Genomic DNA, 11,699 nt, shown 5'->3' with positions numbered 1-11,699 from the left:
GAGGAAGATGGAACATGTACAACAATCACCATCCTGGGAAAAGCATCTGGTGATTGTTTGGGTCTTGAAAATGGCTGTAGAGCCTGAGTCACAGTTTTGAAACAATGTTCATGGGTCTTTCTGTTGTTTATTAACCCTTAAGCCATATTGATTCAACCAGACTTTTTTTTTTTTACTTCTTAGGACATGTGAAATTAAGCATTACATAAAAGAAGTACCCAATATAAAGGTGTGTTAGGTAGCATTTATTTAGGCCAACAGATAAATTCTTTTAGGGCATGTAATTTGTTTTCTTTTGTATGCTGGAATGAATAGGAATTAATGAGAAACTTCATGTTAGAAACTGAATAAATGATCTGAATATTTCTGTTAAGATTTTCAGGAACAGTTTTGGGTATGTTTCTCAATTTCCTCTTTCGTTTTTCCCACGTCTTTGAATCACTGGAAACTTTAGATCTTTGTGTATTAGCATTGGACATTTATTAGTCATATCAGAGTGTGGAGCTGTTATTATCTGAGCCTTGGCCTCTTTGAATGAAAACAGGTCTCTGGGTAACATTTTCAGGGAGACAGAGAGATACAAAAGGTTCTAGAAACTTCTGAACACACAGAGACTCACATAATGATACAAGAAAGGCAAGCTCAAAGTGGAGGTGAGTATTTCGTTTCTCCAGATAGCAAGTTAGAAATGTATGATATGATAAGAGTCATCTGGAAAGAAGGGGTAGAAAATGGACAGATTTAAGCAATAGAGATTGTGCCAAGGCAGTAGAATTGGGAATTTGAAAGAAAGAATAATGTCTCTGAGTCAGAAGCACTTATAAGAATAAGTAATCAAACATGAACATAGAAGACAACATTAATCATTCAAGAAAGACAGGTGATCAGTAGAAGAATATAATAATAAGAAAGAAAGTATATGAAAATGGAATTTACAGTTGCCTGATGAATTTTGTCCAGATTGCTCTGTGTTTCAGAGCAATGTTATCTATCCTGAGAGGTTTGCATTTGTCTTGTTGGTCTGATAGAGAAGAGAGTCTGCTGGTCCTTGAAGCTCTGGTCCATTGCTCTGATTTCCATCATACTCCTCAGTGCTTGTTTCATTGTGAGCTGTGTTGGTAAGTTTGGCACTGAGGTGCCATTTTTTCTTGGTTCTTTCTCTCTCATGTTCTGTAAAGATTCCCTGGGATTCATCCTACTTTACCTTACAAATAGGTCAGATCTTAATCAGAATGGCATGCTTTTCTTGATTTTGCTTCCTACCTTTCTTGCTATTTCTCTATCTTTCAACAACGGAGTCTTCTAGATTTACTTTATCTGGCTTTGTTAACATTTGCTGAATCATGACCTCCCAGGTGCATGGGTGTTATTTGTAGATCCCCTAAGGTACCATCTTTCAATACTGGGTCCCCCATTGATCATGTGTTTTCTAGTCAAAAAATCCCTGTATTGGGAAGGCAACTCTGATTGCTTTCATAATGATTATAGTTTAGATAGGGGTCTTTGACTCATGTGGGTGTCTCTTTAAATATGAGAGGAAAATAATTCAGATGAGATAATGACAGTGTAAGGAGATAAAATATTCCTTCCTTTTTCCATTTGCCTCTAAATAAATATCTCAAGTTCATTGTGTGAGAAAACTCAAGCATAGTTTTTTACTCCAATCTATAATTTGATTTTCTATTCACTGATAAGGTGAATAAAAATAGTTCTTGAATAGTCTGTAAGGGAGTGAAAGTTGCTTGCTATGTCAGAGTCTTGCTATACATGAACTTTCCTTTGAGAAGTAAATAAATCTATCAATGTTAAGTAAAACACAGATCATTATCACCAAAGTTATAAAATATTTTGGTTCTCTAGATCAAGTGCAAGAGAGAAGAGAGTTAATAATAGTTATTTCATTAGTCAAGAAGCAGAAATTCAGGATGCCAAACATGGGCCAAGAGAAAGGTAGAAATTTGTAAAAGTATTGATCTTTAGTAGTAGGCAAAAGTGAAAGAAGAGAAATAGTATTGAAGAGTCAAATCAGGACCTGAGAGATAATAGATTTTGTTTAATGTTGTTTAACATGCACACCCATGAACAAGAAAGGTAGTTTTTATTTGAGACATATAGATATTTAGAATATCTCCAAATGTTTAAAGTCTCCCCTTGGTTGTTATTTATACCATGTTTATTTATAGCTACATGCAATCAGAAGTATTTAGAAAATATTCATATAACCTGTGACTTCTTCAAGATTACTAAAATAATGTATACCAGATTTCCAGGAAGTCAATAAATATCTGTACATAGTTTGTTGCAAGTCATTTTTCTAGGTATTTGCAAGTAAGTGATGTAGAAAACAGAATCTCTGCTGTAGAATCTAGAGTTTAAATTATAGTGGGGGAAGAGACAAAAATAAATCGTCAGACAGACAAACAAGTAAGATAAATGAATATAAGCAAGCATAATTCAGGCTGGTCTCTACTGGCTTGCATAAGGAAAAAGAGTGGTGGGGTGGGAAGTAAGCTGGCTTGGTACAGATAGAAAGCATGAGGCTCTATGGGTGGATTCTCATCCTTTTCTTTCCTTTTCAGTGACTTACCATTTTGCAAGTAACAAATATGACAAAAGACTGTCTGTACTACATACATATCATTCAAATCTAATCTGCTTCAGTGAAGGGACAATGGTGACAGGTAAAGATTTACAATGTTTATCTACACTTTCCCTTCTCAGAGAAAACTCAGGGTTGAGCTCAAGATTGGTGTATTCTAGTGTGTGTGTGTGTGTGTGTGTGTGTGTGTGTGAGAGAGAGAGAGAGAGAGAGAGAGAGAGAGAGAGAGAGAGAGAGAGTGTGTTTTTGCTTGGATATCTTCAAAATGTCTCTAAACTTATATGCTCATATCAGGCTTTAGTTATGTATATCAAGATATATTGAAATTCTTGATCTTGATGAATGCTGTCAACATCCACACGTTTGCTTAAGTTAACTCTGGAAATAATAATTCTCACAATTTCCACATTATTTTCACCCTTTATTAAAATAAATTCCCATTTTTGATAAGTAAGTTTCCCAATTAATACTATCCTTCTTCACTCTTATCACTAGCTTTATTACTGGCCAGATTGTTTCAGGTTTAGATCACCACACTCCAAAATACACTCCTAATACCATCAGATGTTGGAGAATTGGGTTCAGGATTGTTGCCTGATTTACACTATGGTGCAAAATACCAAAGAGATGCAAAGCGCATGTCTATGGAGGTCTTATGGTCTTAATGCTTCCAAATCTATGCAGGTGTCAGACTCTTGTTTTTCAGGAGTAATGAATACTCTATTGCTATGGCAAAACGTTTTAAAGATGAGGAGAAGGCAGATGTTTCTTTCCATTTCTATGAGATGTTAATTTTTTTTTTCTTTTTAGGTATTTGGCAAGAATATGTTGCAAGGGAATCCAAAGCATGGTTTCTTTGCTTTCCCTGACCTATGGTTTTCTTAGCACAGTGGATTTTTATAAATAAATTTCTTTTATAAATAAATATTTATAAATTTTTTATTTATATATTTATGAGTAAATAAATATATAAGTTTATATATAAGCATATTTCATGTATATTTATGTTTATAATATTTATCTTTATAAATATATAAATAAATATATAATTATATATTTAAACATAGAATGATTAACAAATATTTGAAAAAATGTTCAACATCTCTAGCAATTAGAGAAATGAAAATTAAAATTATAGCCAGAATGGCAATTATCAAAAATACAAGCAATAATAAGTGTTTGAGACGATGTGGGGAAAAGGTTACATTCATATATTGTTGGTGGGACTGCAAATTGGTTCAACCACTCTGAAAAGCAGTATGAAGATTCCTCAAAAAATGAAGAATGTAACCACCATTTGACAATTATACCACTCCCTGGCATATAGCCGAGGGATTTAAAATCAGCATTTACATAAGAACATATATATTTATAATATTTGTTGTACAAGTTTAAATATTTATTTTATAAATTTTATAAAATGAATATTTATTTTGTTGTTGTAGGTGTAGATTGCACACAGGACCTCACAAATTCTAAGAAACCTTTTCCACTGAGTTTTCAATTTGTTTTTGGTCAACTTTTTGAGATTTGGTATATTTGACATATGAAAAGTGTTTCAGTATGTAACTTAGTTGACAAAGCCAAAACCCACCATTGAAAAAGATAATTAAATCTTAAAATTAATACATTAATATGCACTTTGAGGAGCATTGTAAAAAGCAGGAATCGTTAGTGAATGGAATGCATAAGTAATGTTCTAAAAGCAGCTAATAGTAAATTGATAAATATGTTGTCTATTTTATTCATTTTGTAGCATTATAAAAGGAAGAATAAGTCTAAAGGAAGAAAAAGTCTATAGATTTTCATCACTTAATATGTAACAACAGAAATGATTAACATAAGTCTGTGTGTAATAATATGAACAAATCATGTGAAATTTAAAAAAAACCTCTAGAAGACTACATATATTATTATGTTTTCTTTCTGCTGTGCAGAGGATTGAACTCAGTGCCTTGTTATGCTTAACTGATGCTCTACCACTGAGTCACATTACCAGCACTCTATTTTCATACCTTGGTAAAAATTGAAAACAAATCTAAAGAATTAATTATTTAAGCATACATATATATTATGCTAAAATTATACATATAGTATAAGTCATGCTGAGTATATGTCTAATAAAAAATATGGCAGTGAATTTATATATGGCTAGGTATCGATTTCTTCAATCCTACAAACTGATACTTCTAAGAGAAAAAGAGAGAGAACTGATCATTAAAACACTTTAAATTGCTTGATACTGTGATAAAATTAGTGGTAGATGACATTTATTGAGTAATTATTCTGAGTTAAGTATCTTTTATAATGTTTTTCATGTATTATGTGACTAAATCCCCCATGAAGTCGTCGCTTTTATTATTTCTATTTTATAGATGAAATAACAGACTCAAGGAGGTAATATTGGGCTGGTGGAGTTGCTCAGTGGTAGATATTTGGCCTAGCATGTTTGAGGCTCTGGGTTTGATACCCAATGTTAAAAGGTTAATAAAAAGGAAGAAAAAATAAAAGGGGTGGAGGAGGAGGAGGAGGTAGTATAACTAGGTTAAAGACACATGAAATAAATGGTAGAGCCAGAATTCTAATCAGGCATAATTAATGAGGCATAATTCTAATAGTTATAATTTACATTTCAAAAACCTAAAACTTGGTGGCTTATTCAAGATCCATGAGTAGAATTGGATTTCCAGATTCATCTGTGTTAGTCATTTAAAACTTCAAGACAACTTTGAACTTATGATGTATAAGAGACAGGGAACAACAGTACTAAAAAATCTCCAACAACAGTAGTCAATTATTATTATTTTAAAATTCATTTCTATGTGGTGCTGAGGATCAAATCCAGTGCCTCGCATGTGCTAGGCAAGCGCTCTACCACTGAGCCACAACTCCAGCCCCAGTAGTCAATTACTGGAAAACAAACAAACAAACAAAAAAACTAGAGGAATTTTGTAGGCTAACTCAGTAGTCAATTATTGAAAAACAAACAAACAAAAAACCCAGAGGAATTTCGTAGGCTAACTTATTCAATATTGAAGACTTAATATTTAAGAATGTTTACTTAACATCAATTCTGTGACCCCCAAATTATATAATTCAGAGAAAAGTTAATACCTGAATTAAGAAACCAACTCTAGATAACAACCACAGATCCTGGAAGTTTTATGTGTATAGAACATATCTCTTTCATCTAATTTGTCTCACCTTGCAACCACATTTCTCTTTCATATAATACAGAAAAAATCTGGGCATGTAAAAGTTAATACCTGAATTAAGAAACCAACTCTAGATAACAACCAAAGATCCTGGAAGTTTTATGTGTATAGAACATATCTCTTTCATCTAATTTGTCTCACCTTGCAATCACATTTCTCTTTCATATAATACAGAAAAAGTCTGGGGATGTTGCCCAAGTACTTGGAAGCCATTTGGTTCAAGCTGCTACCTCATTTCTACTGAACAACATTTTTGGGCTAAGAGCGAAGAAAAATGTGCTGAAATGGGGGCACATTTGGTGGTGATTAATACAGAAGCAGAACAGGTACTTTTTCCATCTTTAGTTTTCATCAAACATCTTTTAATTGTAGCAAATAATATAGCAAAATTTACTCTTACCCATTTTAAGTGCATAGTTCAGTTGTGTTTATTGTGTTCACATTTTGGTGCAACTGATCTCTAGGATTTTTCATCTTGCAAAACTGAAACTCTCTTTCCACTGAACAACAACTACCCATTTTTCAATCTACAAAGGCCACAGCAATCACTCTTCCATCTTTTGCTTCTGTAGTTTGACTACTTTAGATTCCTCATGTAAGTGGAATCATATCATATTTCTCTTTCTGTGACTGGCTTATTTCATTTAGCATGATGTCTGCAAGGTTCATCTATATTGTTGCTTGTAACAGCATTTTTTCCTTTTTAAGGTGGAATGATAGTCATTCATATGAATATATTTACATATGCCAACACTTGCTATTTTCTATTTTTTCTTTTTATTCTGGCAATTTTAGTGGGTATATGGTGATATCTCAAGGTTTTCATTTGCCTTTTTCTAATGCTTAGTGATGTTGAACATTGTTATATATGCTTATTGTATATTTATTTGGAGAAAAGTTTAGTCAGGTATTTCACCCATGTTTTAATTGGGTTACTTATTTTGCTATTGTTAAGTTGTATGTGTTCTTTGCAGTTCGGATATAAACAACTTATCATTTATGATTTCCAAATATTTTCTCCCATTAAATGGACTACTTTTTCATTAGTTGTTTGCTTATTTTGCTGCATAGATGCTTTTTGGTTTGATATAGTCCTATTGGTATATTTTTGCTTTTTTACCTGTGCTTTTGGTGTCATATTCCAGAATACATTGCCAATTCCAATGTCAGGAAGATTTCCCCTTATGTTTTCTTCTAGGAGTTTTACAGTTTTACACCTTACATTCAGATCTTTGAAATATTTGGGTAACTTTTGTGTTTGTCATAGATAAAGGCCCAACTTTACTCTTTTGTATTTGGATATGCAGTATATCCAGCATCATTTATTAAAGAGATGATCCTTTCTCCATTGTGTGGTCTTGGCACCTTGTTGAAGATAATTTGACCACATATGTCAAGGTTTATTTCTGAACTCTGATTGTTTTCCGTTGGTCTATATGTCTGTTTGCATGCTATTACTATACTGCTTTGATTACAAAAGAGTTTTGGAATATATTTTGAAATCAGAAAGTAGGAGTCTTCTTTGTTCTTCTTTTTAAAGATTGCTTTGCCTATCAGGTGTCCTTTGAGATTCAACATGGATGTTAAGATTTTTTCCTATACCTGTGAAAAATGACATTTGGATTTTGATAGGGATCACTTCGAATCTGTAGATTGCTTCAGAGAGTATGGATATTTTAACTATATGAAGTTTACAAATCTATGAACATGAAATGCTTTTCCATTTATCTGTGTCTTCTTTATTTTTCTTTGTCAATGTCTCTCGTGACCTAGGTTAAGTTTTTTTTTAGTATTTTTTTTAGATTTTATTGTAAATTTATTTCTTCCTTAATTTTCTTTTCAGAAAGAAAATTAAGGAAGAAATAAATTTCTTATTTTATGTTTATTGTTAGTGTAAGAAAATATTACTGATTTTTGTATGTTGATTTTGTATCCTGCAACTTTGCTGAATTTTCAGGACACTCAAGAAAACCAGTGATGTAACTGCATTTCAGATCTGAAGTCCTGAAAATAAGGGGAGCCAATGGTATAACAGCTTGGTCAGGCAGACAGCAAAGAAAATAGGATAAATTCCTCCTTTTTCTTTTTCTTTTCTTTTTTACTGTTGCCCTAAAGCATGTTTATTACTTTATAGTTAAACACTACTAAATTTATTTCATAACTTTGTCCAGGAATCATTGATTGCAAAGAATATGAAATATAAGACAAATCATACCTTCCTTTGTTTTTTATTCTGTTCCTCTCAACAAATTGGATGATGCTCATCCACCCTGAGGAGGGCAATCTACTTACTGATTCTGCATATTCTGATGCTAATAATACCTGGAAACATACTTACAGACATGCCCAGAAATAAAGTTTTAATCTGGGCACCCCTTGGCCCAGTCAGGTAGAAACATAAAACTAACCATCACAGAATCTTAACATATAAAATAAAAAAGTGGTCAAAAGCACAAAAATGAACTTATGGCCATTTAAAACCCTTCTGTCTCTTGGTAAAGAAAAGAATGAATGGTGGGAATTTATGGGTTAGCACTTTCTCCTTGCAATGATGATGTTTTTTGCCTGCATATTTGGTTAGTGTGCCACCATGTGACTGTTCCTTGCATCCTGTGTTTTCTTAGTATACTTTAAAGGATATTAAAAACACTTATTCTGTTTAATAAGGAAATTCCAAAGTCTATTAAGTCCTATTTTTTTTCATGCAGAATTTCATTATCCAGCAGCTGAATGAAACATTTTCTTATTTTCTGGGGCTCTCTGATCCACAAGGTAATAATAATTGGCAATGGATTGATCATACACCTTTCGAAAAAAATGTCAGGTGAGTTCAGACCTAGATTAATGAAATTTAGGACCTTGTACAAGTAGAAAATCTAGGAATTTTTGTTAAGATCTTGAGACTATTAATATTAATCATTATAATGATGATAACATAATCTAACAATTATTAAATTCTTACTAAGTGAACACTCTTAAATTTTAAGAAAACTTCTCTGTTTTAGAATTCACTTTTCAGAGGAAAAATGAAAAAGTTTGCTCAAGATTATTGAATGAATATGATGAGAAACTCTGTATCAATCCCATGGCTATCCAAAAATGGTGATCTTAGTCATTGCATTGTTTTCTATAGACTTGTAAACATAAGTAGCCACTTAAATTAATTCTAATAAGTAATATTCAAAATATCTGGGTTAGAACTATGTGTAATTTTAACAATTATGTAATTATACTTTTGTGGCCTTTAAAAAGGAATTTAATTATGTACTACCTTATTTTACTCTCACACAATCTTGTGAGTTATCTAGACACCTTTATTAAGATTTGTTTTTGTAGATGAGGAATCTAATCCCTGAGAAGATTAATTCATTTGATTAATAGCAAGATAAATTAGTAGTAAAATTGTCTTTAATTCCAAAACTAATGAGCAACTACCCAGCCCTGCTCCATAGTGTATTCCTCAGAGGCAGGGTAACTTATTTATGTTTAGACTCAGGTACCTGATGCTCATTTAAGGCAGCTGTATGAGAACAGAGGAGCTTATCAAGAGGCATGTAAATGCTTCTTTATAAATGGATATAAAGAGGAAGCTTCTATGATGTGCTGGTAAGAAAGAAATTGTTAATAAGCTAGGTCAGGAAAATGGCTCTGTAAAGAGGAGGAAGTCAACATCAGATTGCAGGCTGAGGTTCACCACATCATGGAGAATGTTAGACAAACACATGAAAATGTGCTTCCATACTTAAATTTTTGGTGAGGGGCAGTATGAGAAAAGGTAGAAACTGTTAGAATGTTCTCTCATTCTCAACCCAATTTTGCTAGACATCAAACTTATATACTTTCTTATCAGTCACTATGCATTCATTGAATAATTCTATTTACCTTTGTTTCTCTTTAGATTCTGGCACCAAAATGAGCCCAATTTTTCTGCAGAGCAGTGTGCTACAATAGTTTTCTGGGAATCTAGAGGATGGGGTTGGAATGATGTTTTCTGTGATTCTAAAAGGAATTCAATATGTGAGATGAAGAAGATTTACCTATGAGTATCAATTTATTCATTGACACCATGAAAATTCAGACAAATCATAAAATGATAATTATTTGTAATGTACATGCAATTCTTGTGTCACAGAGATTTATGGACATATTCCCCTGCTTTTTTCACTTTAATAAATCCTCTTCTAGTTTCTCATTTTCCACTAAATAATAGAATAAGTCTTTTCTCCCTTTGTTCTGCTCTTTCATTTATTATTTATTCTTTTTTCACCTTTCTTTATACATACTTCCACATGCATTCCTTGTTCCATAGATTACACTATTTTATTTGTTAGAAGAATTATAAGACAGCTTTATTTGAAAATTATGCCTCTATTACTCAAAATGCCATAGAGAAATCCCTATGATTAAGATTGTGATTAGAATTGCAGTTTTCTGAAGGACTAACAAGGGCTGAGGGATCTAATTTAGATTGCTCACTCTTGGCTGGTAACTTGGCATTGGCTGTTAGAGGGCTTCAGCTCCTCATCATATGGAAATCACTCTCAAGCTACTAGCATGTTCTCACAATACAGTAGCCACCTTCCTCTAGAACAAGTGACCTAAGAACACAAATGAAAGCAGCAATGTCTTTAATCATCTAGCCTTAACAGTTACATGCCATAACTTTGGCTATACTCCACTGGTTAGATGAGAAAAACACAGCAAACAGTCTACTTTGATCTCCTGGGCTCTGAAGCAGAAAGCCACAATGTGGGTGTTTCAAGATGGCCCTTTGCTTCAGCTCTCCAAGAAATGCAGAGTGCTTTTCAAACAACAGATTATCGTGCAGACTGTCTCTCTGTTCTACAGATTCTTTTGTGCCAAATTTATTCACTCTGTTTTTGTCTCTTTCTGCCAGTCACTCCTCCCCTCTGAGATAAACTGGTGTTGCTGGTGCCACCAGCCTAGCTCCAAAGTACTCTTTCTCGTCCTATGTTCAAAGAACCTGACTTTCTGTGTCTCTAAGACTCTCTTACCATCCAGTATTGAATTTCAGTGAATCCCTTCTGTCCCCCACTTCATTGAGAAGCCACACTCCTTTTGCTTGAATCCCAGGCCACGGAGTTGCTAAAAATGTACACTTTCTCTAGTCCACCATATTTCCTTCTTCTATTAATTATTCCTTTGTATTTTGTATCTTATTTTTCTAGCTTCTTAAAATAAATAACTGTAAAAGAAATAAAAGAATCCATAGTTTTTAATCTTTTTTTTTTGGTAATTAGCAAAACATTCGAGGCTATACATTTACTTTGGTTATCATTATGGCTAAATCCAACAGGTCATAAAATTTGTTAATCTCATTATTTTTCCCTTTACATAATGCTAATTGCAAGAATATTTTCGTTTTAGTCTATGATATTCTAAAAATTTCACAAGAATTGGCTTTTGAAAATTTCATACTGAGTTTCACTTAAAGAATGTGGCATATACATATTATTACATTTTCTTCTTCTTTTTTTAAATTTCATATCACTCTTTTGGCATACTGATCTGGACAAAAGATTTTGTAGTTATGCTTAAAATGAGTACTGGCCCCTAGTGGCAGGGCCAAGCAACTGGAACATGGTTCAGAAATCAGAGTGAAAGACACACTTACACATGATCAAGATGCATTTTGCTACTACAAAACAAGGCAGAGGAGGAATTCTAAGATATATAGAAAGATATACACACCTTAGAGTCCAAGGAGCTTATACCACGTGGTGTGAGAAATGGCTTATTTTCTGGTAATCACAAGTGGGACTATTTAATCACCACTAGAAACACCAGAAGGGTGGTATTTTATATATATATATATATATATATATATATATATATATATATATATATACACACACACACACACA

The 11,699-nt window shown here is 32.9% G+C and overlaps 1 protein-coding gene across 1 annotated transcript; it reads left to right on the top strand.

The window, feature by feature from the left end:
• The first annotated feature begins 471 nt into the window (after positions 1-471).
• On the top strand, positions 472-11,029 carry Clec6a (C-type lectin domain containing 6A). The gene is made up of 6 exons (XM_046440021.2): positions 472-653; positions 1,029-1,118; positions 2,580-2,681; positions 5,989-6,140; positions 8,523-8,638; positions 9,713-11,029. Exons 1-6 carry the CDS (start codon positions 623-625, stop codon positions 9,855-9,857), a joined length of 636 nt encoding a protein of 211 aa, XP_046295977.1. The 5' UTR covers positions 472-622; the 3' UTR covers positions 9,858-11,029.
• The last annotated feature ends 670 nt before the right edge of the window (positions 11,030-11,699 follow it).

This window comes from Marmota monax, unplaced genomic scaffold (assembly GCF_021218885.2).
Source record: "Marmota monax isolate L192 unplaced genomic scaffold, Marmota_monax_Labrador192_F-V1.1 WCK01_AAM20220418_F8-fsc00449, whole genome shotgun sequence".
Classification (NCBI taxonomy): Eukaryota; Metazoa; Chordata; class Mammalia; order Rodentia; family Sciuridae; genus Marmota; species Marmota monax.
This window is presented reverse-complemented; position numbering and strand designations above follow the sequence as displayed.

Coding starts and splice junctions, on each gene's coding strand:
- Clec6a (XM_046440021.2), top strand. CDS start 623: ATGATACAAGAAAGGCAAGCTCAAAGTGGAG. Junction 1,119..2,579: donor TTTCATTGTGAGCTGTGTTG/GTAAGTTTGGCA, acceptor TTTCCTTTTCAG/TGACTTACCATTTTGCAAGT. Junction 2,682..5,988: donor TGAAGGGACAATGGTGACAG/GTAAAGATTTAC, acceptor CATATAATACAG/AAAAAGTCTGGGGATGTTGC.